At 41.3% G+C, this 25,978-nt stretch overlaps 1 protein-coding gene across 9 annotated transcripts in view; it reads left to right on the top strand.

Moving 5' to 3' along the window:
- Window positions 1-25,978, top strand: part of AGAP1 (ArfGAP with GTPase domain, ankyrin repeat and PH domain 1) — a 382,678-nt gene that overhangs the window by 301,476 nt on the left and 55,224 nt on the right. For 6 of the 9 annotated variants that reach the window (XM_037397858.1, XM_037397852.1, XM_037397854.1 and 3 more), the window contains one exon: window positions 25,796-25,873. The exons of the other annotated variants lie outside the window; for them this stretch is intronic. In XM_037397858.1, the coding sequence (XP_037253755.1) occupies window positions 25,796-25,873 (78 nt within the window). The remainder of the gene's footprint in view (window positions 1-25,795; window positions 25,874-25,978) is intronic. 9 annotated transcript variants of the gene reach the window in all.

Below are 25,978 nucleotides of genomic sequence, written 5' to 3'. Positions count from 1 at the left end.
CAGTTAGGTTGGGGTCAGCTGGGCGTGTTGTTTCAGGCTTTCTTGGACTCCAGGGTGCACTGTCAGCAGCCAGCTGTGCGCTGACAGGTGCTTTGCACCTCTGGTTCTTGCATGGTGATGGAGCCCCTGAGAGCCTGTGACATGTGGGGCTGGGCAGCCTCATCTAGCCCTGAGAAGGGGTTGCCGAACAGTATCTGTTTGAAAAGGTGACCAACTAATACGAGAGGATGGGGTTCTCGATAGTGAAGTGCCAGGTGGAGAGTGCCGTGGTACAGAAGATGAAATCCCGTAGGTGGAGGTGCTGTAGGTGGTGGTGTGACCGTGGCTGGCTTTTCCTTCCGCTTCAGCAGTAGGCTGTTGTCCGATCATAGCATCCTTCTCCATCTGAAAAACGCAGCTCTGGAGCCATTCCACTTTCAGTGCCGGGTGGCATCGATGTCAGACATTTACAAGACAACCGTGTAACAGTAATGTAGACTTTTTTTTTTTCTTTTTTTTTTTTTTTTTTCCCCCTCCAACTCCTGACCGGTCAGTCATTTCAAACCTGTGTTGTTTTGTCAAGTTTTAATCAAATAGTTGCCTTAGATTAGCTGTCAAATTCAATGAGCAGATACTTGGTATCTTTCAGTGTGAGGTCTCTACTGCAGCCCCGCGTGCTGTGCATGAGATTCCAGGGCTGAGCTTGCTGCATGTTTGGTTTATACCCTGTGCTTTAATCTGCTGTTTTCAATCCCTCCACCTTTCTCTTTACAGATAGGTTACTTTTGATAGATGTTATGCATTATATGTAGTGTGCAACTCCAGTGAGCAGAGTAGGTAAAAGGAAAACTTGAACAGGCCTCATCGTTGACATTTTCCACCGCTTCCCCCCCGCTCAAAAAAAAAAAAAAAAAAAAGTTAATAAAGGTTTCTTTTGTGAGTGTGAGATGGAGAAAATTGGCCATTTGTCTGTGAGGTAATAGGCTTTGGTATAATATGAAAATCTATCAAATGATTAAATTCAATGACATTAAATCACAATTCATGAAAGGAGAATACTGCACGGTTTAATTCTATTTAATTTTTGAGGGGGAAAAAAAAAGCGCCAAAAAAAAATGTTTGAGTTTCTCTTAAGCTGATTTCTCTGTGCTCTTTCTTAAAAGTGCCTTTCTAGTTGCCACACAGTGATGTGATCATTATCTGTCACCTCGTCGCCTTGCTGCCTCAACACGCAGTAAAATACAAAAAAAAAAAAAAAAAAGAGGGAGGGGGGGGGGGGGGGGGGGAAAAAAAAAAGACCAGAGGAGCTTGTGAAGTATGACTTCCTATCCCAAGACTCATTGCCTGCGATTCGTACCGCTTGACAGTAATGATCTTATTACAGTACTCTGGACCTTGAAGAGATTTCATGAGGAGAGCGAAAGGACGTGCCTCCATGTAATCAAGTGGCGCTGAATATTCCACGCGTTTTTGATCACACACTGATTGGGCACAGTTTTAGCCCATCTTCTAGTCAATTATGCATGGCCCCTCGTGCTCCTGTGATAGTCAGAAACATTGATAGCTGTTGTCTGGGGGGGCTGGCAGCCAGCCAGGGGTTTGAAGTGCAGTCATTCCAGGAGAAGTGCTTTTTAGTTGGAATTGATTACCTTTCTTTAGGTTTTTGCTTAATGGCAAAACTGTATTGGAGAGGGCTTCAGGTGAAAAATGGACGTATTAGCCATTTAGAGTAGCTGAACTCCTAGTCAATTTTTAGCTTTCCCCTGTTTCCATCTAATTTATATTTAATGATGTAACGTTTGATAATATTTAAGATATTTCATTTTCAGTTGCTGCTGAGCACACATGTTGAGCACATGTTAAATTACAGCGTATCAATTTTCAGGTTTTCGAAATTAATCCAGTTTAACCTTCAGGCTGCGAGAACACGTCTTTTTTGGCACCTGTTCCAGCGAGCGTTTGGGTTATCTGCAAGCGGTGCAAAGATGACGTTACCAGGCAGGGCAAGCGCTGTTTTCATCCCGTAATGAGGATAAATCTGCGTGCTTTAAAAGAAGCAAAGGGCCGGTAGCTGGGTCCTTCGTTTAGATTCTCTTAGTCTCAGAGGCTGATTAGGCTGCTGTTAATTTCTTGCCTGTACAAATGTCACATCTTTCTTAATTCAGATTCCTCCTAAAATGAAAAGGTAATCGTTAAAGGCATGTATATCAAACTCGAAGCACCACACAAGAAAACATTTAATCGTAAGTGATGCTTCTTGTTCCAGGGCCACCGATCTTGTTTCTCACGTTTGAATGTCCTACAATAGCTGATTTTGGGATGCATTTGTAGTTTGGAGAGGTGGGAGTAGGACTCTGTAGTAGGCTGAAGTACCACGTTGTATTAGCCATGCATCAAGTGAAGAGCTTCTGTTTCCACTGCTTGGAATATGCTGTGACTGGCAGTGGAAAGATGCGGTCAAAATACTCCAGAGCACCCCAAAGTTTTATTTCCCCTTGTCAGTATAATCCTGGTCTACCTGCCTACTGCTGCTGGAGTAATAAAGCAGTCCTGCAAAAGGCAGTGCAGTCTCTCAGCCGTTTTGGTAGGTGTTTCTGCCACTAAACGTCTCCCTCGTGGGACTGCTTTCTGAGGTCCAGCAGAATTTACAGGGCTGCTTAAACAGGCAAAATCTGAACAAAAGCTCAGTTGCTCCTTAAACTTGGAAGTGAAACCTTCCTTACGGACCCTGCCTCTCTTCTGCTGCTGCCCTTTTCATTGGATTTGGGGAGGTGTCCTGAAACTGATCCTATGCTGGCCAGTCCTACCCCTTAAAATCCAGCTTTAATATTTTTTTTTTTTTTTTCTTTCTTCCATTCTTTAAGATCAGTTTTCACTTCCCATGTAGGGGCCAAATCAGAATGAAGAGGAACAAAACCAGTCAGTCTTGGTGGTTTTTTGCTTCTTAAGGCAGAGCTGTACAGTTTTTGTACCATGATTTTGGGTTCAGCTATTGTCTGAAATTCCATATCCCAGTTTAGGGGGATTTATGTGGGGGTTTTTGTAGTAACATTTTACTACTTCCAGGCAGCCCACAAAAGCTATGAGAATTTTTCTTTGTTTTATTCCCTTTTGCTTTGGCAGAGGAACTTCTCTGAGTCTGTTTATTTGCTGACCTGTGTGTGCTTGTTCCCAGGATTGCTGTGTGCTCTTCAGCTGCTGCCGCCCGCACTGAGGGATGAGGTTTTCAGGCTGGGGAACCTTGGTGCTTCTGGCTTGGTGAGGTTTTGAACCAAACCTTTGGTGCCCAAGTTGTAATAAGCCAGAATGTCCAAGGTCACCTCTAAATTTTCCATATTTGTCTCCGCCGGGGAGGTAAAGGCCTTAGGTAAACATTTAAGGGGGAGAAATTCTACATTTTTGGCTCTGTTGACTTTCTTGGAGTGCTGGACTCAGTTGTTTGAGCCTCCACCTATGGAGCACATGCTTTTCCTGAAGGATTATTTATCTGAGGGCTGGGAGGAGGCAACGATAGAACAGATTCCCTAGTAGCATAAGATACCTTGCAAGCATCTCGTAACATGCTTAACACCATGGTGTATGCAGTGACATCAACAGCTGCTGTGTGGCTCAGACGTGTCATGGAAGGTTTCCTATTTGAACGGGATGCTGGAATGTGGGAAATAGCAATGTGGGTTTTTTTAAAAAAGTAACGTTTGATAGAATATGGTTCTCACCTGGTAGGCTTCAGTTCACAGGGTGCATCCAAGAAGAGGTGGCTTGGCATTTGTCAGCTTCTGTGGCCACACACACGTCATCTTTGTTGGGGTTTTCAAACTGATGTGGCATTGACTTGACTTTGACTTCCTTTGCTCCTCCTTCCCTAGTGCTTTGAATCTGTCTTTTTAATCTGGGGAGGAAGAGCTGCAGTTTGTGGTGATGGATTACAGAGCGAGGCTGGAGTATTTCTGACTCTGCTTCATTTGACAAGGAATTGGCAGCTCCCTTGAAGACTGTTTCAGCTCCCTTTTATTTCTCCTTTCCTAGGCTCCTCCTTTTGGGACTTCAGTGGCTGTGCGCGCGGTGCGCAATTGTCATGCAAGCTAATGTTTCAAGGGGAAAAAAAAAGGGGGGGGGGGAATTTATTTTTTAAATCATCATTTGAAAATTGTTAGCGACGGTGACTGGTTTGTGATTATCATAAATGCCAGTGCTTTTCAGCCAAGGTAATATTTCCTAGTGGTAAACAAAACACCAAAGTGATCTAGCCCATTTCCAGACAAACCGAATGCTTTAACCAACATATTTATACGTAAAAGTACACTTCATGATTTACTTAACCTTAAAATTGGAAGCAATCCTATTACATTGGGCTTAATCTCATCATTGTCGCACCCGTAATTACTTTTTGGTTGGGTGGCTGCCAGTCAGTGGGCTGTGAATGGTCAGTTATAAATAACTTTTTTTTAAAAAAAAAAAAAGCAATTCAAATTTTATGGTGAGACATGCTGTTTATCACATGAACATTGACAGCAGTCTGAGCTTAGAAAGGTGGACTTAGTGAAGGAGATCATGCAGTACTTACAAGTGACTAACACACATCTTTCTGCTTGTTACTGATTTTTTAAAACTGTTTCTGTAGTCACTGCAGACGTCTCACATCTAGTAGTGTTAATTGAGTGATAACTTTTTTTTTTATCTTGGGACTCTTTGTTGAGATCTTGTGTGATTAAGGGCTACACTGAGTTTCAAATGATAAAAAAAAATATTTTGAATACGAAGTTGGCAAACATATTTCCCATTTCCAGTAACTTGTTACCCTAGGCTCACAGTGCCTTCTTGCCATGCATCGTTAGCAGTGGCAGAGGAACGTGGGTGGGTACGTCTAATAACATTATACACAACTGGAAGAATCAGCCATCACTTGTAAGACAGGCTGGGAAATTTTACATGCTGCTTTTCATATTCCAACCTCAGCTGAAAGTTATTAACTTCAGTATGTCAAGGGGAAATGTTCTGCATGTGGAGTTGACATTTCAGCATCATGTGTGATAAAAGTCAGCTACCTAAGGAGTATGGCCTGTGGCTCGGGGTGCAATACTGTTTGCCCATAGTGAAATGCCATCCTGGTAGGTCTCTGTATCAATAATCTCAGCTTTCTCCTCTGTGCAGGCACTAAGCGTGTTTTACTAGTCCAAACTTAGCGCAGCCTGGATGTACATCCACCATTTGGACCAGAACAGTGTCTGCAGAAGTTCCTTTTTCCTCGTGCTGGTGCTCATTTAATATTCCTTTTTCCTCTAAATGAACCAGTATATAAAGGGGGCTTATAAGAAAGATGGAGAAAGACTTTTTACCAGAGCCTGTAGCAACAGGACAAGGGACAGTGGTTTTAGACTGGAAGAGGGCACAATTAGATTGCATATTAAGAAGGAATTCTTCCCTGTGGGGGTGGTGAAACACTGGCCCAGGCTGCCCAGGGAAGCTGTGGCTGCCCCATCCCTGGCAGTGTTCAAGGCCAGGCTGGATGGGGCTTGGAGCAACCTGGGCTGGTGGAAGGTGGCCCTGCCCGTGGCAGGGGGGTGGAACTAGGTCATCTTCAAGGTCCCTTCCAGCCCAAACCGTTCTGTGATTTTAAGTCTGAGCATACTCCAGGAAAATTCATGAAACTTTGCTCTTTTAGCCTTTCCCCTCAATTCTGTTGCCACGGCTGTTTTCTCTTTGACCACATCTGTGTCTTTTCAAACTTCTTTGCAAGAAGTGGTTGCTGGAGAGTTCCCTGTACAATGTAGCTCAGCCCAAAGATTTTGTGCTGTTCCTTGTTGAGCTGGGCTCTTGGGGCTTCGCAACAGGCTGTGCAGTTAATTACCTACAGACATTTGAAATCAGTACCTGTAGAACCATATATAAAATAGCAGAGGTAATTACGGAGATTGAAGCCAATATTTTTTAAGGGAATTTACTTCTTAGAAGCAATGCTGTGAGAGCACAAGTCTGTTTAAATACAAAATATTTGAGTAGTTGAAGCCTCAAATGAGACATTACACTGAAATACTCGTGATAACAAACTTGTACCTTTTCATTGTGAAACTAAGCACTCCTCAATGGTAGACAGTCCACGATCAGGGTCTGTTAAAATATCATCAAGGATTCTGAAAGAATTGTTTTCAGAAAATCGCCATTTGCCAGGGAACATACCTGAGTTTCATAGAACACTTGAGAAGCCTCAGTGTTTAATTAAATTAGAACAAACCTAATTGTAATAAATCATAGATTAATATGTGCTTAATGCATTTAATAATAAGGTTATTATAAGGTTATTTAATAAGAAGATAATACGCGCCAGATTACTTAAAGAATCTGGTGCGAGGACGCCTAGTGATTATAAGGAAAATGTGAAAATGGATTAGTTTATAGTGATTTGTCAGCTATATTATTTATCTCTCAGGCTCTCTGTATACAGTTAGATAGCAGTTTGCCTAGGCAAAACTCCTATTAATAATTAGGTCACTGCTGCTTGTAGATAACCTTTTGATCCCTGATGTGAAGTGAGAAGGTAATCTTTGTTCACGGACTATTAGTGCCCCATGGAGCAATGGGATGTTGTAGAGCAACGGGGAAGTTTTTCACTATGAAAGAGAAGACTCAGGCTTTGACTTCTGTTATGGTCTTAAAAAAAAAAAAAAAATTAAAACAGTGTGTCCAACAGTGAACTGGTTGAACGGGTGTTTACCTGTAAAGTTGTAGTGTCCCCAGTCATCTCAAACAACATTAGAACTGTTAGGAGAGATGGTTTTGCTGTGAAGATGGCAAAGGTTTGGGTAAGAATTGGCTTCCTAATTACTGACTTCCACCATTTTCTAGAGGCATGATGGTTAGCTATGGCTGAGGCTCCTAAGAGCAGGTCTACATCAGGATCTGCTTCCGCAAAATGTTACATACCAAAGGTTTTAAGTGCAGTCTTCTGTATTATTATTAACTAAAGAGTACAAAATAAGTTCAGAGCTATTATGACATAAAAAAACAGCTATGGAGGAGATTGGAAGTGGAGTTCTACCTTTTTCTTAACTGTATCAATTTGAGTAGTTGAAGCCTCAAATGAGACATTACACTGAAATACTCTTAATAACAAACTTGTACCTTTTCATTGTGAAACTAAGCACTCCTCAATGGTAGACAGTCCACGATCAGGGTCTGTTAAAATATCATCAAGGATTCTGAAAGAATTGTTTTCAGAAAATCGCCACTGCCACAGCAGAAAATCTGCTGCCTTTAGTAATAAAAATACCAATATAGTTCATCAGGGTTTTTCTTTATTTTGTGCTATTAAAAAGCTATTCCCGGGTGAACAGCTGTTGACATTTAAAAAATATTTGTAAGTAATCTGTTAATAATGAGCTCTTTAATAATAAATGTTTTATTAAGAATGAACTCTCTTGCTTACCCACCTGCAAAATATCCCAACAGCGTCTTCACCAGCCAGTTGGCATCACAGCCAGCAGCCTGTTGCTTTCAGCCCATAAAGGCAGGGGCAGGTTGATGCCGACAGAAAGGTTGATTTCACACAGTTTATTTTCGTAATGAAGAACAATAGCAAAGAAATACAGAAAATACTGTGTAAAAGCAACTTCACTTATAAATAAGGTGATTTCAAAGATTTTCACATGTTGTCTATACAGCTCCACAAGCGAAAAAAAAAAAAGAGCTTGTGTCTTCTACACGCTGTCTTAAGTGAATACAGTCATTGTACAAGGAAACCCTTCTTCATGGTTAATTGAAGGATTTCACCATCTGCAATTCCTTATACTAATGAAGACGAAAAAGTTTCTTTTTTGCCAGAAATACTTCTTTCAGGCTTTTTATTTCCTCCACAGCCTGTGACTGGAGGAGATGTTCTTGTTACATATCATCAGGTCCCATAATTTGTCATAATGCTACTCAATGGCTCGTCTAAAAAATGTAAAGGGACGCTGTCAAGGTTGTTAGGCGCAAAGTTTAACCTACAACACTTTTGAAAAAAGAAGAAAAGATTGACATAAACTGTCCCCCAGAGCCCGAACAGAGCCAGAATCAAATCCAAAATGATTTTCTGAGCAATGCAGGAGCCAGCATGTTGGTCTCTTTGAGTCTCTGCTTGTGAAAATTGTTCTGTTCTTTGGTCCTGCTTGTCGGAGGATGTCGAATATACAAGAAACTTAACGCTGCGGCACGTTAAGAGGAGAGGTTTCTTGTTCATTCCAGTTATCCTTCCGGAGCGAAGTAGATCACGGAGACCCTGTGAGGTACAAAGGGGTTTTGTCATTTCAAGGGCAATGCCACGTTCCGCATCCAGGAATTATCACCTCCTAGCTCTTAGTCCCTACCAGGTACTCATTTTTCAGAGCGTTGCATGTCTGTCCTAACACATCAACCAACACAGTATGCTGAAGCCTGAAATTCTGATTGACAAATCCAAAATGAATGTATTTTTTTTTATACCCTTTTATTTCCTCTTAAAAAGTTTTGGGGAAAGAAGAGATAGGGGTTTTTATCTGCAAGTAAAAGGTGCTGCCAAACGCCGTGCAGCCTCCATCATGGTAATACAAGTCAGAAGCCCAGATACTTCTGCAAGGGCTTGGGAGGAATGGGCTAGGTTAAAATGAGAACTGTGGAAAATGCAGAGAGATTTCCTTGGGTAATTCCCCTTTAAATCCCTGTTTATATCTCAGCTGTATGCTTCCAGGGACAGGTTTCATTATTTCCTCTGCGCTTTTTGGGTGAAACTGCTTTCCAGCCAGGTCAACACTGGATCAATCAATAGGGTGAAGTTCTCCTGCTTACCAGCTATACTAACCTGAGAGCTTAAAACAGTTACTCATGGTTTTTCAGTACATCCAATGTATTCCCATTTCAAACAGGAAAAGCTGACTGTATCGGTTCCATTTTTAAGGGTGTTGTATCCTCTTCGTGATGTTACGTCTTTCTTGGGGAAAATGTTTTTTATTGCTCTGGAGGGAACCCAGCAGATCAGTCTTTGGTTGATGGCTCTGGTTTTCTCATGAGCAGTCTCTTACTACCTATGATAGCATCTTGCTTTTGCTTGGTTTTTCATGCTCAGTTTCTTTACCAAACCCATTTGATCTTGCCCACCAAGCAAACAGTCCTTAACTTGTGTGCACATGCAGATATGCCCAGTAAAAGAAAAAATCTGCTAGTCTGTCAACCTTTATTATATTTGATTGCACAGGGTTTTGGCAGTAATCTCGTACTATTATGTGTCATGGTTTTTCTGTGCCATCAATTACTGCGACTACCTGCATGTTAACTCCACGTGAAAGGGTTTGAGAGCCTCTGCTTTCTTTTAAAGAGCTGATTGATGGGTTAGAAGAATACAGCGGGGTCATGCTAATACCTTACGATGCCTGGGAGATGCAGAGTAAATAATTAAATGTCGTTAGTCCCACTCCACCTGGGCAATAAGTCATGTTCTCCGAGTTGAGATTGTACAAGACAAGCCTAATTCCTCTGCCTTGAACAAATACAGCGTAGTTCTCCTCATTAACACATATATCTGTGCGTACTACACAACTCACAGCTTTTAACAGGCTTATTTTCTATAACCACGAACAATGGTGAGAGAATTTGTGGGGGAGGAGAAGTTAAACATAATTATGTGAATAATCTGAAAATGTTTAGGAAAGATTAAGTGCAGAAGACCTACAGTTCTCCACTCAAAAGGATGCTTGTATTTTAAAAAGCATTATGATTAAGAGTGGAAGTGGAGGAAACAATTTCAAAAAAGTGTCAATGGGAAGGGTAGTGGAGGTGATGGCAACGAATATGAATCAGGTGGAAAATGTAAATTGTTGATAAAGGAAATTAAAGATATTAGAAATAATTGATGGTCTGTAGGATGTGAGGTCTATAAGGTTGATGAAAGAGGATGATGAATTTAAGAATTTCCTCTTTCAACAAATAAATTCTAACCATGATGTGAATCTAATGCTTGATAAAAGGCTATAATAATGTGTCCTGATTTCAAAAGGAAAAGACAGACATTTTCTAACACTGGAAGAAATAAGGATTCACTTTACCTTAAGTTCGTACTCCTAAACAGTTATGCAACAGCTAAATATCATCTACAGTGAGTGTGTGTGTTTATTTTATTTTTATTATTTATATCTGGACAAACAGATTTATTGTGGTCAGGAATACTAAAAACTTGAATTAAGACCTTTCTAATAAACTGTCATATAATTTGAAGGGATTATGTAGCAATGGGAATGTTTCAGAGAACTGGGGGGGAAAAAAATGGGTATTATCCTTGTAGCTGAAAAGAGGGAAGGGACCCTGAAGAATCTCTGTGTTATTTAGCCTCATATCGATTGTGGGCAAAATAGCGGGAAGGCTGATAGGTGGTATGATCAGAAAATAATTTCCATTGACGGAGCAACAGAGTTGTCTAAATTCCTTACAGGAGATTGTCAAGTGATAAAAAGCTGAGCAATTTTTAATGATACATTATCACAAATACCTTTTGAGAGCAGATGTATGGAGTTAGTCCTGCCTGCTAATGTGAACTTAAAGAAAAAGTTGTACAAGCACTAGAAAAATAGTCAATGTAGTTTAAATTAAAAGGATTGAAACAGCTAACCAGTGGGTCACCAGAAGCAGCTGTAAATGGATATCCATCATCCAAACACAGAGAAGAGTTGACTCGGGTTTTGTTTTCAGCCACATGTCTTTAGTATTACGGGTGATTTTATTCCATGCTTCCCACTATGTTAGTCATCTTTATATCCATCCTCATTCCTCCTGTTAGTGGGAGTGCAGCCTGTAAGAATTTTACCTCTTCAGGGATGTTTGAGGCCTTCTGAAGGAAATTCTTCTTGCTACTTCTGCTTTGTCGGGTTCCCTTCTCTGAACACTCTCATGTGTGCACGTGCAAACTGAGCTTTCGTCTGTCGGTGGCTGACGCAGTTTCATCTGCGCGGGGCTTCATGTTCTCTATACTCACAGCTGCGTGCACATCTCCTCGCGTGGCTAACCAACTACTAAACCTCCAATCCCGTGTCCCTTCCATGTCACTGTGACCGAGAAAAATGCCATCTTCAGCTCTTCGAGTGTCAGCTGAAGTACGTGATCTGGGCTTCACCTTTTGACTCGGACCTCTCTCTGCACCTCAGTTGCTGCAGCATCTTTTTTCCTGGCCTTGATGAATACAGTACCATTCCGTTCTGTCCAGGTGCTGCTACAGCTATTGCTTGTCACTTTTCCTGTGTCACCCTTCACTTGGCGTCCTTCCCAATGGCCTCCTTTGCTGTATCATGTCAACAACAAGCTGCCGTTCTTCGCTTTGAAGACCCATCGCAGCAGCCGCTCTTTCTGATTCACTTTCACCATGCTGGCATCTGCCTGGTGTGAAGCTCAGCATCTGTTTGTTAAAATTTTCTTCTTTCATGGGTTGAGCACGGGTGATAAAATACATCACCGTCGGCCTTCTAAAGCCTAAAAATTCTTGCAGTTTTGCAAAGGGTTGCACTGCAATAAAGCTTATATATGCAAATAGCGGAGAACCGAGTGAAAACTTGACTGTGAAGGCTGTAATCTAAATGGGCACTTCAAGTATTGTGTAACCTTTAAATCTGATGGGACCGCTTGACCCTTTGGCATTCATGTAAAAGCTTTTTTTTGTTGTGGTTTACTTGGATTGTAATACGCTGTTTATTTTACATTTAACTTTTTTAACAGCACGATGAGACAAGGAAGTAAGTTTTCTTACGACCGCTACTGTATGCGGACCTGCTTTTAAATCTAATGGGGTTGTGTTGGGGTTTTAGTTAAAATCATTTGCAGGGTGTGAGCTATAGTGATGTACGTACCAGCCTGGCTGCATCGCATTAATGTAAAAGTCTTTGGTCCATCACTTTATTCAATTAGCAAAACCAGAATGTTTTTATTCTCCTGCTGCATGGGTTGGGGGTTTTTTTTTCTTTCCTTGGGCTGTTTTTCTTCATTGAATAAAAGTGGGCACGGTTTTTTTTAATGAGAAAAATTACAGATTTTGGGTGCAAAGTTGAAAAATAACACAAGAGAAGGTGAACTCTGGGAAGCTCAGCGCTCTTGAGGAGTTTGCTGCTTTTTAAAGACTAGCTTGATAAAATAGGTTTGACTTCTGCAGAAAGTAGGATGCTACCGATACGACCAATGAGATAAAGCTACTGTTGATGGACTGCTTATAAATATAAAGCTTCATTCATTTCTCAAGGCTTGGGGCGGGGTGGGGGGGGGAATCCTTTCTCATACTGCCTCAAAAGCAGCCACATCCCCCTCTCCCATCTGAGGGGAAAATGGGATTTGTGGTACACAGCAGGTGATGTGGTATTATGCTACGACATAACAGTCTTGACAGCTCTGTGTGATGCTGCAGTTTGGATTTTGCCATCAAGAAAAATCTATAAACTATACTGAGCTTTCTGAAATCATTAATGCCTTAGTTGTATTGATGATTTCATTTCTGCGCTAGAGGAGCATGGCTGATCTACCTAGCTGCGAGCTGCAGCTTCCCGTTTTTATGGTACTCCTCCTCTTTCTCGCCATGCTCTCCCTCCCCCCACCGAAAGGAGAAAAAAAAAATCCATCGCGTAAATTGATTTGGGGATCAGCCTTGATAAAATACCAGCATTCAGCCCCTCGCAACAGCGTGGCTGTATTGTTAGCGGTTCTTGATTATTTGGATGCTCCAGCTGAAGCTGCCACATCAGAGTTGGAGGTGTGCAGAGATTAACTGGTGTCTGTCCAACCATTTGTCATACAAATAACAGTGCCAGTAGAGTGAAATACTATAAATCATTTTTTTCCAGGATTGAAACCTTTTATCAGTTGTGTCACTTTCATTATTCAATAAGCGATTAGTAACAGCCATTGTCGTTTAGCCATTTAGTAGTTAACATCTCAGAGCTTTGGCTAGTAAGGAAGCCTTCGACACTAGCATCTGATGTAAATGCAAGATTTAATATTTATATTTCCAGGCAAGATGCAGTTGTTACTCAGTGTTTTACTGAAAGATGAAAGGCAGCGCAACTTAGACATGAGTCTCTTAATTTGTTGAGCCTTCTGGTTTTGTTTTATTACACAGCTCTGCGGTGTTTGTGTATGCCCTGACAAAACACGCCGTATTTAAAATATGCAAATACAGAATTGCGTCCTCCTTTTTCCAACTTCTTCATTCTAAAGCTAATCACAGCATCTCCCCAGGGATTTTCTGCGACCAGAGCATTTGAAAAAAGTAAGATCACAGGAATGATAACCTTCATGTAAGGAGCAGCCAGAGTCAGAAGTTAACCCTGATCTTGTTGGATTTGTTCAAAACAGATGTTGGGTAATAGCATATCAAGATTGTCTTCAACTTACGATATTTTTTCACTGGTTAGGTGCAAATGAACATCTTTCAGTAAATCTGAGGAGCCCCATCCCATACAAACATAGGCAACGGTACCTTCCTGCATATGAAGCCCTTCAAAATCCAGATGCAACCTATGGAGAAAAGACAAAATGTTGAATCTGCCACTGGAAAGATTTTCTCTGTTTCCACTGGAAGAGTCTTAATCCTTACTTTCTCCCCAGGAAGAGACCTGGGTTAAGATTACCTGCCCAAAGACACAGAGGACTTCAGGCTGTGTTGTAGGTCACTGTAGCAGTCATCGGTTGAGCAGTGAGTTTGGGAAGTTCACTAATCCGTAAACTACTTGTGAAAGGTCCGTGCTTCTTTGTCCCATTGCCCGCTTTGAGCTAGCTATTTAATTTTGCAGGGTTCATGGAGTCCTAAAATGCAAATTATTAGATTTGCTGCTAGCACACTTAAGCACAGGTGTTGTGGGTGTGCTGCTAGGTAGGAACTTCTACCCAATTCGTAGCTCCAGGAAACCCTCTGTGCTTCAGGCTGCTGTCCGTGCAATGTAGGACCCAGCATCTGTGGGTCTCTGCTTTCTAAAGAAGCCAGGGGCAGAAGCTGAACGTGGTCTTCTCTGTTGGTGCAGACTGATGTAGAAGCTCGGGCAAAAGGGGAGATGGTGACCTTCCTGTATTAGCACGAGCATTCAGGTTTATAGAGAAATGATCATTACAGACGGCTTAGTAGTTTGTAGGAAAAGACCTTGACGCAATAAATCTCTCCAGCTAGAATTTCCCCAGTGAGGAATCCCTGTACTAACATGGGAGGTTGCACCACAAGCAGAGTAACGTGCTAAACTATTAAACGCCTAACACTGGCGGATTGGCTCATGCTTATTTTTACAAGTGATGAAAATTAACGAAGAATTCATGTTATACATAGCTCTAGCGGAAAGCAGTGCCGTGTCTGCTCACATATGGACGTGATTCCCCAAGAACAAACAAAAGGGGTTTGTGTGTGCATGTTCCTCAGATGTGCCTGTCACTGCTTCCCATGCTGGAGGGCAAACTGCTAATGAGCCTGGATCATGGGGTGGATTTTTGCAAAGGATGGAAACACTTCAAATGAGCCCATTTCTGAGATGCCTTATGGATAGCCATTTCTAAAACGGTGTAGCACAAGGTGTTCTTTTGCATGACTTGAACTGGTTTGCGTTGTTGAGCAAGGTTTGGATCCTCTAGTGAAGTTATCTTGCCTATGCCTTACAGTTTTGCTATCTAATGATCCTTGGGAGCTGACAGGGACAACAACTGCTTTCTCAGAAGAGGAAACGGCTTGTGAAATCCTAGGCAGCTGTGCCTTTTATTCAGGTTTTTATTTAAATAGCACGAGCTTACCTTTTACAGTAGCGTGGATGGTATGGATTATATACATGAGAAAAATGGGAGATGACAGTAGTGCAAATTCTGATTTCAATTTTATAATTGTTTTAAATTTCAGAATAAGTAAAAGCTGGAACTAACAAAGTGACTAATGCCTAATCCAGTTTTGTGCTGTGTTAAAAGACTTCTAGAGATAACTTGTATGCCTTGTTTGGTAATCACCAGGGTAGTGGGAAGTCTCCCTTATCATTTTAAGATTATTTTATTAAATGCTGAACGAAATAAATCCCAGGTCAGCAGTACACCCATGTCTTTGGAAGAATCTAACTCTTGATCATCTATGTCTACACAAAATCTCAAGGAAGCGAGTACTGTGAGAGTTACACAAATATTGGTGTTCCCTGCTGCCTGTGTACCAGCTCAGCTTTGGTTTGTTTCTTTTGAGATGCCTTGGCAGAAGTCTCTGGGAAGCACGTTGGTAGTGCAGAGAGCACCTTCCCATCCTACCTCAAACATAAATATTTCTTATCTTCAAACAAGTGGTGTTTCTTTCTACCACATGAGAAAACAAACACGCTCCTTTTGGCTTTAATTCAGCCCAACTATAGTACTTAATTATAGTATATTTTAGTTTGCAGTATTTTCACTCTGACACCTAATGTACATTGGGAAAGAAATTTTGTGGAAAAACAATGGTCAAATACTTGGGAAATTTCAAGATGCCTGCGCTTAACTGTATCTTTTAAAAGTGAGCAGTGAGACTATAACTCCTTTGAGCAGAAACAGCTCTTTCTGTTGTTTTGTAACTGTTTTCTTGACAGTAATTGCTCACACTATCAACAAAATGCAGCTGCTTTTTGTTCAGAGGGAGAAGGGTACAGAACAATGCGTCTTTGGTTAATGGATTTAAATGCTCCTTGTTTATCAGCCTATAACGGGCAAGATTATCGTCTCCCTATCCATAGATGAAACTGATGGTCCGAAACCAGAATAAATCCATCATGCCGTAAAAGTAGTGGTTCTCCGTGGGGTAAGCAAGGAAGCATTGTCTCTTTTCACTGAGTCAATACTGTGTCTGAACAGGAGAGAGAAGGTAGGCTGATGGCAAATAACGTACGTCCCCCCTATATCCCACTCTTGCTCCTCTGATTTTCCTCTCCTTTGTGTCCCAGATGCTTCCTCCATGCTCCGTTTCCTCTTCAGCCATGCCGTGCGATGCTTTTTCCTGCTCTCCTTCAAAATACATTGGGTTGTTTTCAGCAGCGGTGCAACTTTCACTACATTACGGTAGCTTTGCTAGTAAGGATCTCAAAACCCAAGTAGTTTTGCTGTCACATTAAACAGGGTTTGTTGTCACAAGTGTAATGCCAGCCAGGTACAGCGGTGCGACCAAGTCTTAGTTGGCATCCACTTTCATCTCGGAGTCATATTTGGCTGCTAGGTGCAGAGTTGAGAAGGGTGCCTTCCTCACCCTGTGTGATTTTGAGAGTGGCATCCCAGGTGGTGGTGTCATTTGAGCTCCAATAATACTAATTACAAGCATGAGACCAATCGTGAAATCAGGATGTTGACTAGCTAATTGGATAGGAATTCAAATATCTTTGAAAATGCAGAGGGTCCAGTATCTTGGATGAAATCTAATTGGGTAACAACAGCAAAAAAAAATTTAGTACCACGGAAGTATAATAGCAGTAGTTCGTATTTAGCATTTGATTCTGAGATATAATGACATAAGCTGCTTTTCCTTTAGTGCTTTGTTACTAAACCAAAAATAAGCCAACATGCACCGTACACTTGCTTAGCTTGGGGATGGCTCCAGTAATTAATTCATGATGATGCTAGGTTATTTTTCTCATATTTCCCGTTGTAAAAGACATGATATAAACAATGGAACAGAGCCAGAAGATCCACTTACGCACTGCTCCACCTGTCTGGCGTAGGTTAATATGGACAATAAATATTGAAATGCAATTAAGATAAAAATACAGTTTTCAATGAGCACATTTTGGGTGGTTTTTGCATTTGTATTACTAGAGTAGGGTCAGCTGGGGTATGCAGAAAACTGTGATGTGGCATTACAAGTGAAAAAATCAATGATGATTTTGACAAATCACATTTTGTCAGGGAAATATTTTGTTTTCCCCTGCAGTTTGGCTTTTTTTTTTTTTTTTTCACTATGAATGTGTACAAAGAAGTGGAAGCAGGGTGATGAACTGATTCTTTTAATTCCATAATAACTCAGCTAGCCTTGTGGAGTCAACCCGATTGGAGAAACTAACCTTAGAAATTGGTCGATCAAATGCTACAAGCAAAGTACTTGTTTTCTAGTATTGAAGCTGGTGGTCTAGTGATCACAGCCAAGCAATTACGGCCCTGTTAGATAGCATGAGTAGTAGTCATTAAATAATTATACCTTTGATTAGCTGCTTTAACTGTTCGTTGCCTTTGAAATATGATAGTATAATTTAAAGCTTTTATTAAAAGACAATTTTTCTAGGTGGTTGAAAAGGATTTTTGTGTGTGTATAAAAGACCCATAATTTTCTGCTTCAGATAATGAAAAACTGAGAAAAATGTTTCCAATTAACATTTACTTTTGTCAATTTGAATCTTGTATGTTTATAGCGTATTGGAAATGCACTGAAATAGTTTAGTGGGTCCTTTACCTACTGCAAAAGTTTCAATGGAGAAATCTTGGAGGGGGGAACTAAAAACATTCTTTAGAAATGTTTAATTAAACTAACTATTTTCCCTGTCACAAGTAGAAGTATGAATGTGTTTTCATTTTTTTTTCCTTCATTTGAAATGTTCCAAGTTGAATCTAAGCCAAACATAATTAACTATTAATGTGATTTGAAGTATTAGAGTACTTTGTGGGTTTGAAATAGAGTACTGGAAAGGATTCTGGTTGCAGGGGGGAGTTTGTGGGGGTTTTGTATCAGGCACACAGTTTTACTTGTGTTTGGGCTGTGCAACTTCTGGAATTCAGCACTTTTAGTAATTCCCTTGGATGCCCAGCAGCTTGTTTTTCTGAGCATTCTGGTGTCCAAAAAAGGATGTATTTTAAGGGCTGTTACCATATGGAATAACTGGCAGTGGTTAAATCTCTCTTATTTTGGCTCTGGGGTTTTTTTGTTTGTTGGGATATATGTCCTATTAACACCCATGTGCTGAACAGAAATGTTTGGAAACTTTAGAGTCACATTCAAGTGTTTAATGATGTTATAATTTGGAAATCTGGTTTAATAGATACACTGTATGCTTTTATTAGGAATTATAGAAAAGTAATACATGTATTTATGAGATCCTTGCTCTTTGTGGCTTTTTTTTTTAAATGTAGTGTTGGTCAAATCTGGAAACGCAATGTATCTAGGTTGTTTTGCTTTCTAAATCTCAGATGTGCCTGGGTCCTTTTTTTTTTTTTTTTTGGTTTGTTTTTTTTTTTCTTCATTTTTCCTAAAACCCTTATTTGAGGAAATTTTGTTATTGCTGCTTCCAGGTAAAACAGACAGTGTCAGGCCCCTTCACAGTCACAGAAACAAGGTTACATGGTGTAAGAGTCTCCTGGGTTGCATCTTAATAATTTCAGTCCTCTTATGAAAGAGCGTGGTCTTGTTGAGCCAGTTGCTCTTGTGCTGACCAACAAGGAAGAAGAATCCCCAGCCTGCAGTTTTATAGCCCCTGATGAAACCGCCCGTGATGCAGAAGGAGTTGAAAAAGAGCGAGGGGAGGGCTGAAGTGCAGAGTCCTTTCCCCATGGGGTGGCAACTAGATGGTCCTGCAGCTTATCCTTAAATACCCCTCTGACACTCAAGTTTGCCTCTCATACAGATCTTAAATACCCCTGTTTTTCTAGATAGATATTACACATGTATTCTATGGAAAAGTTCCCCTGGCCAATGCTACGGGAGAAGGTTTTTCCTTATCTGTCTTCTCAGTCTTTAATTGTTGCACAATAAGAATAAATAAACGTACATCCTTAGGTGAATGAACGGTGTTATTTATTTTGTGCAGATGATGATGAGATGTTCTGAGAAGAGAGTAGCACGCTAACTCCATCCCCAGCCCCCTTCCTCCAGTGTAGGTGAAAAGATCCTATTATTTCTGATAATTGATGCTGAGGGCTGTGGCGTGCCTCATTTAATCAGCACTGTTCAGCACACTCCAGGGATGTAATTCATGCACACTTTAACATTCAACATGGCTGACAAGGCTTGGACACACAACCTAACGGCTACATCATTTTTTAATCAGCTATCTGAGAACTATTTATCTAATCAACAAAGAACTCTGTCACATGGAGACCAGAGGTGACTAAGACATCTGTAGTTTCTCAGCACAGCAGTGGAGGAAGATTTTTAGGGTGAGACAGTAGATATTAAGACTCTCCTAAGAATAAAAGCATATTTCTGCTTATCAAAGTATATCAAGAACTGAATTTGAGTGAGTTGAAGGGGGTTAATCTGATGTTTTGTTGAGTATAGTATCTTAAAGCACCCTTAGAGAACTTCACAGGTATCAAACAGATGTATCCTCAGATCACACATGGGTAAGTAAGTGTGCTTTCTAAAAACATCTATTGCTTTTAGAAATAATGGTGTGTGACCTAAACCTAACTAATCAAAAGTAGACAGGAAAAGTAGGTTCATTAACACAGAATAAATAGCATCCCTATTAAAGAAAGCAAACACAGAAATTCTGTCTGCAAGGGCTTGGTCACAGATGCAAAGTTATTGCCTGAACAAATACAGAGATATGTGCTAATTGGGAGTGATTAAGTTTAATTGATTCCCAGGTACTCCAGATCTTAGTGAACAGCTATACCAAAGCCTAGTTTTCTTCTTTGTATACCGACGTACCTAATCTCACTTTAAGATGTACACGTTTAAAACGTATAAGCAAGCCCATTTTGCATACAGCATGTATGTTAAATGAGTACAGTTCAGCTCACAAAGTGGAGGACTGAAAAACATCAGCAAATGGAGGCTTGCTTGTGTCTTCAGGTGCAGCTGGATGTCCTCCCAGAGCTTCAGCTCAAACGGCAAGCTGCTGCCACCATTTTATTGTAATGGACAGACACCTAACATGTAATCATCTCCCATTAGATTTAAGTGTCTTCTATTTGGATTCAATTTTTAGTGCTCTCTTCCAGTGGTGTTTGGCTGTTCAAAGACTTGCACAGCCATTAAATAACCTGTATAGCTTCCACTTCAGTGTGTGTTACAGCTGAAAAAATAACAGATAAGGACCTAGAAAATGGAAAGAATGGAGTGGAAATGCCTCTGGCCAAGCGCAGTGAGTCGGGTGAGTACCTACAGAGTCATGGCAAGGACCTTCGTGACTCCTGCGCTCTGTGGCATTTCTTCGTATCCCACCACAAGTGTCTTAAGTCGTGTTTGATTTAAGCAGACTGTAAAGGTTGCTCAAAGGAAAGCCCCAGCAGCAAACACTTCTGGCCTTTCCAAATTTGTATCGGTTTTTAAAAGTCCCAGGCGCAGATCTGGAAGCCGTATGGTTCTCATGGGGTTGATGAAACAAAGGACAGATCGGTAGGAGTAATATATTTTAAAAATAAGCAAGCAAGAGAAGTTTGTTTAGAGCAAACAAGGAGTGGGAGCCTTGCTTACTTTGGAGATCTTGGAAGATCTTGAAGCCTGTTTTCTGGAAAGATGAGTTTATCAAATGAAACCCAGCTCCTGAAGGAGTGCACCATCAGTGGGTTTTAGGTAGCTAGATGCCCAGGGCATTGCTTTGGTGAGCTGCAGGGCTCCTTTGCCTGCCGTTTGTAATTATTCACTTTTGCCTGATGGTCTTAGAAAACGCCCTCTCCACGGGCTGGTCGCTGGAGCCCGCATGGCACGAGGCAGCGGGGCATTTGGCACTGCCGGCAGGTGCGGCGGCGAAGGGAAGGGATTTACGGCTCCTGGAAACACAGCCTGCCCCATTTCAAGACTCTTCAGGTGGAGTTATGTTTGCGGAGCAATATGTGTGAGGAGTTCACCTTGCTGCTGCGCCTGAAATGGCAGAGCTTTGTTCAGCAGGGCTCGGGGAATCGGCACGAGGGTTACGTGCAGACAGTTTGAACTGGCTTTCGTGTGATGTTTTGCGCAAGAAATACTCAAGAAAACTTGATAGCAGTCATGGCTAACACAACCCCCTCCGAAACAACAGGTCACTGGTACAATAGCTCTATTTCACACAGAGCATGTCCATCCAAAAATATTTATCAGCTGTCATGCCAAGTAGCCGTATGTGTTCTGGGGTGCCGCTTTGCAGGGCTGTCTGCTTCCCAGCTGCACGCGAGGAGTGTGCAACCAGAGAAGCTGTGTTTGCTGGTAGGTATTATGCAAAAAGATATTTTTGCAAGTGGCTCAAACAAGCGTTCACCCTGGGGTATTTCATCGCCTAGGTTTTAGTTCAGTACAGAGTCTGCGGGTGCCGAAGGCCACACTTCTGACACCAGGACACATCTGTGTCCTGTCCTGGCCAGGGCTTCTGTGAACTCTTGAGGCAAAATGCAGGTCACAGACAACACCTGGGAAATCTTTTTTTTGAATGAGCAATAGCAAGTGTTTTGTCTTGCACAATGTGACTGAGCTGGATGAGTTTTTTAGCGTTTAGATGGGGAGGTAGCAAAGAACTTTCTAAAAGCTGGAGTTGCCCTGAATATCAAATATCCCTGAAACACAAAGCTGGGATTAAAAAATAAAGAAGTTGCAAGAGCATCTTGGATAAGTAAAGTAGGAGGAGTGAAGGAGGGAAATGGAAGGGCTTCTGGAGAGGCTGTGGCTATATGCACATGATGATCCCTTTGATGAGGAGGGAGTCAAAGTCCTCCCGCATGGATGCAGAAACTGCAGAGTTTTACCACAGCAAAAGTTTGCCATTGCTCACATCATTCATTTGCCATAACAATTATGATGAAATTTAGGATAGCGTTAAAGAAAATAATCACGCCCAGGCAGTTTGATTAAATAAGCAACTGTGTGTGTGTCAGGTGTATGCAAACCCAGGAATTACTTGTTTCTAAATGTACAGCAGCGTTGCCAGGCACTGCAGATGTCGTTTAGGTGGAAGGAGGGAACAATTTTCTAATTTCTGCATTACTGAGAGGGAAAAATTCACTCCTCAGGTTGGTGTGCGACTTCTTAGGGCTGAACTGACGTGTCTGTTTAGATGGTGTGTGGTTGTTTTACAGCCTATGGAGATTTTCAGCTAGTTGCTAAATATGTTTTTTTCTGGTAGGACTGAACAATTGCTGAACTCTGTCCTACCTGAGGAGTAGCTCCTGCTATAAAAAAATTAGTATAGGTACGGCCTGTGGTAACACTTGACCCAGTTGCAGAGAAGTGCATCATTCTTTCCTCCTTACAAATCAGTCTGGTGGATTCCAGGTCCTTAACTGGTACATCTGAAAAAGATACCCTAGTAGGGACGTGCCACACAAGCAATACATCCCATTATAGATAATACAGAAAGCAGCTTTCTTGCAAGGACTCAGGAAATCACTTCAACACTTCATCTTAAAAACCCCACATCTCAGGCTCTGGGAGTCAGAGCTTTCATGGTCGGGTGCATTGTGATTTCTTCTGGTAGTCACTACCAGGAGGAACAGCTGGATGATGGCTTGCATCCGGTCGAAGGTTGTGGCGTTGTTTTGCAGGGTTGATAAAAGCTGAGCTCTGTGCCGTTGGGTGACGGATAGCGACTTCTTGTGCTGGTCCAGATTGAGCGTTAAGATGCACAAATTAATTCACCCGGTGAAGATAGGAGTTTAATCTTGGCAATCTAAATTTCTGGAGTTAATGAGCTTGGGTAAGAGCAGAAACTGTGCTGCTACGCTGTGTCTACACAGTGGTCGGGATAGGAGGACTGCTTTGATTGCTGCGAGATGTTGTTTTTCTGTCAGCAGTGAAGCCAGAGATCGGGGCAGGTGTCAAAGTTAATAGAAGATTTTCTTGAAACATCATTAAAATATATTAATCATTCAGATTGTGGTAGCACAACATACTAGGCAGAATAGTGCTTGCCACCTCGGTACAAGCTAAATTAAATACCTGGTGTCTTCTGGGAAATAGTGAACTTCATTCCAGATATTTGATGTTTGAGAGAGGTCTGGGTTTTTCGGGTATCTCTAGTTAGAGATGCTTCTTAGTGGCTTTTTGAAGAAAACAGGCTTCCAGAAAATACTTCAAATCAGTCTGCCTTAAAGATCTTTCTAATTAGGGAGCTTTGCTGTTAAATAAAGAAGTCAGTATTCCTTACAGCTTTTTGTTGGAAACTAGTTGGGTTTTTATTTGTTTGTGTAAGCGTATATCTGCTCTGTGTGTGTTTATATATGTATGTATAGATTGATATATCCAGAGTTGGCAACGAGAGCTTTTGTGGAATTAACTTTTGAACCTGGAAGTGAACCCAGAGCAGATGGACTGAATATCCTGGGATATAAGTCAAAGACCAACCAGGCAAATAATGACCTCCCGTGCCCATCGAGGCCCCGTCGGTAGGTAACACAAACGTGTAGACAGTATGTAATTTCGAAGGCAGGCAGGGTAGGATGGCTAAGCCGGGCCCTGACGTTCGCACGGACATCAATCACCCCGCGGTGGCTGTGCTTGACAGTGTCCAAACCTGCTGCTGATAATATTATCGAATCCTCAAAGACAGCAGAGCACCTCGAGGAAGCAGGCTGGAGCCTAATCGATGCTAAAGGACACACTCGGATGTATCAGGACCTCGGCATCGCTGCAAAAAAGTCCATTTGTTTAAAGAGAAGAAAAAGGCATGACACTTAACACATTAAAATGGATTATTTCATCAATAGGTTAATAGAAAAGCAGGCTGCGAGTTCACTTCCTGCTCAGACGGCCGTGCTCTAACGTGCCATTAAAGTGTGAAAAATGGAAAGGGGCTGGGAAAGGGTCTTTGTGTACGGGAGACCGTCTTCCCTTTCTGAGGGGTGCCAAACCTCGATTTTGCCTATTTATATGTAAATGTTTTCCAGGAAAAACACGTTTTCTGCTGGGAAATTGTGCCTATGTAGGTGCTGGGACTTATTAAAGAGGTCTTAAAACAGAAGATTTTTTTTGTGTTGAAGGATGCACCCAATGAAGATCTTTTTAGATTTGATGAACTTTAATTTTTACATAGATCTAACTTAGGCTTCCAGATGTTACCTAATTTCATTTCAGCGAGATGCATTCTAAAGGATGTCCCTCAGACATCCAGTCCTCCTTTTGAGTTTATAGCATTAAACCTGCAGATGGATTTATTAAAACAGTATAAAGCTTAACAGTCGAGGGTGTTCGGGCAGTTCTCTGCCAGCCTTAGCCTTTTAGCTGAAAATCAAGCTTTCTGTTAAAGATTGGGATGACTTGACATCACTGTTCCTTTTCTGTGGAGGCAGCCGTTTGGTCTGAGTTTCATGGGCCATTGAGAAAGGTCTCTCATAAATATAGAAAGAAAATTTTTAAATTCTTGTATCACATTTAAAATTTAAATGTATCACATTTAAAATCCTGTGTTTTGCAATATTCACGTCATCCTAAAGGGTGAGGAGCTTCTGTGGGGTGGGGGAGAATGGTCATACTCCAGATTTAGAATATCCTGAGATATTCCATTAAGAAGATATGTTCTTCATAACAGACTGTGAGCTGAGTGGGAGTGGAAGACACGTCCGTTTTCAAACACATCTTGGAAATTACTGGTAATTAATGTAAATGATGCTGTCCTTTTGAGAAGTCTCACACTCAAACTCAGAGTCCTCCACTGTCTCTGAGCAGGAGGTCTGGGTGGCCTGCTGAGAAAGGTGGCTTAGAAGGAGATCTGCATGTTCTTCCACTTGTCACCAACCCCAGTGATTTCTTCTCTGCTCCTGTAAAGCACATTTTACAAAGTGGTTGCATGCTAAGCAGTGCTGCATCATTATTTCTTGATTAGGTAAGCTCATGTGGTGGCTGGAAAGCCTATAGAGATACCACTTTCAGCAGATATAGGGTTCCCTCAGGCGTGGGGATGTCCATGGGTGGGGAATAGGGGACACCTCTGTTACTTTAGTCACTGCGAGGTGCCCGCAGTGTCATGATGTACTCAGATGTTTCGTATGGTTCCTCTCTGGTGAAACTCAGGTTAAACATATTGTTGATTGAACGTACTTCTCATGCTGTGAATTCACTCTTGAGGCAAAACATGTCGATTTTAAAGAACGTGAAAATGTGCTCTCCTAATGAGCACAGGAATGGAGTGAGTGCTTTTGAGCAGTATTTTCTGCTAATTGTAAAACAGCAGCTGGAAACTTAGAGAATCTCAAAGTTTGGGGTGATTCTAATAAAGCAAGGGTGTTGCCTTTTATATAAAGAATATAGATTTGATTTGATTTGATTTTTTACTTTTCAAATAAATACTTCGGGTTTGCAGAGATTTTCCTGGTGGAGGAAGGGAGGACCACAAACATCAATTGCATCAATGTCTACTTGACACTCTTCAAAATAGAGTAATGCTTCTAAGCTCAATGCTGCAAATAACATGCTTTGTTGATATGAGGATTTAAGGCCATTACATCATCACCTCAACTTTTAAAGGTGATGATGTAAAAAGGTGGTTTAAAGGCGTTTTAAAGGTGATCGACAGGCATCAAGTGATCAATACTGGCTTTTGGAGGAAAAGGAGCTCTTGTCTGGCTGTGTTTTCTTGCTAATTAAATTGTATTTTACAGTAGCTGTTTTGTCTAGTCGTGTATCCTCTGTACAAATACTTCCTGCATTTCTTTATTTCTAGTGGTCTGTTTTTGTCTATTCCAATCGCAGATCCATTTAATCTTGTCAAATCGCGTCATGTTGTAGAGACTTAAGAAATCACTCTCGATAAGAGGCTTTCCGTATCATCCGTGGATTGGAGAGGCTGTATAGTCCTGTGTGCATTTTCTGTGTGTAGCTCTTCACGTGTTAACAGGCTTGTGCTTGTATTTTACTTCACATGCTATTTTGATGTTTCTTTTCTCCCCTTTTTCATTTATTTTGTCCTCCTTTTTCTTTATTTTTATTCTCTTTTTTTTTTTCTCTTCCCCTTCTGCTCTCTGGACGCAGCCAAACGCAAAGCTTGGAAACTAAACCGTGTTGGTAGCCTGCGAAATATATACAGCAGCAGCAGCACCAACACTGAAGGTAACAAACCCACCCGTTTTAGATGAACACCTCGTCTCTTACCCCTTTTTTTAACCCACTTTTCCAAAAATTGTCTTCCTTGCGTCTCCCCCTTACCCAGTGCGG

Source organism: Falco rusticolus, chromosome 8 (assembly GCF_015220075.1).
Source record: "Falco rusticolus isolate bFalRus1 chromosome 8, bFalRus1.pri, whole genome shotgun sequence".
NCBI classification, from domain to species: Eukaryota; Metazoa; Chordata; class Aves; order Falconiformes; family Falconidae; genus Falco; species Falco rusticolus.
Note: the sequence above shows the minus strand (reverse complement) of the source record. Positions and strands in the feature narration are given on the sequence as shown.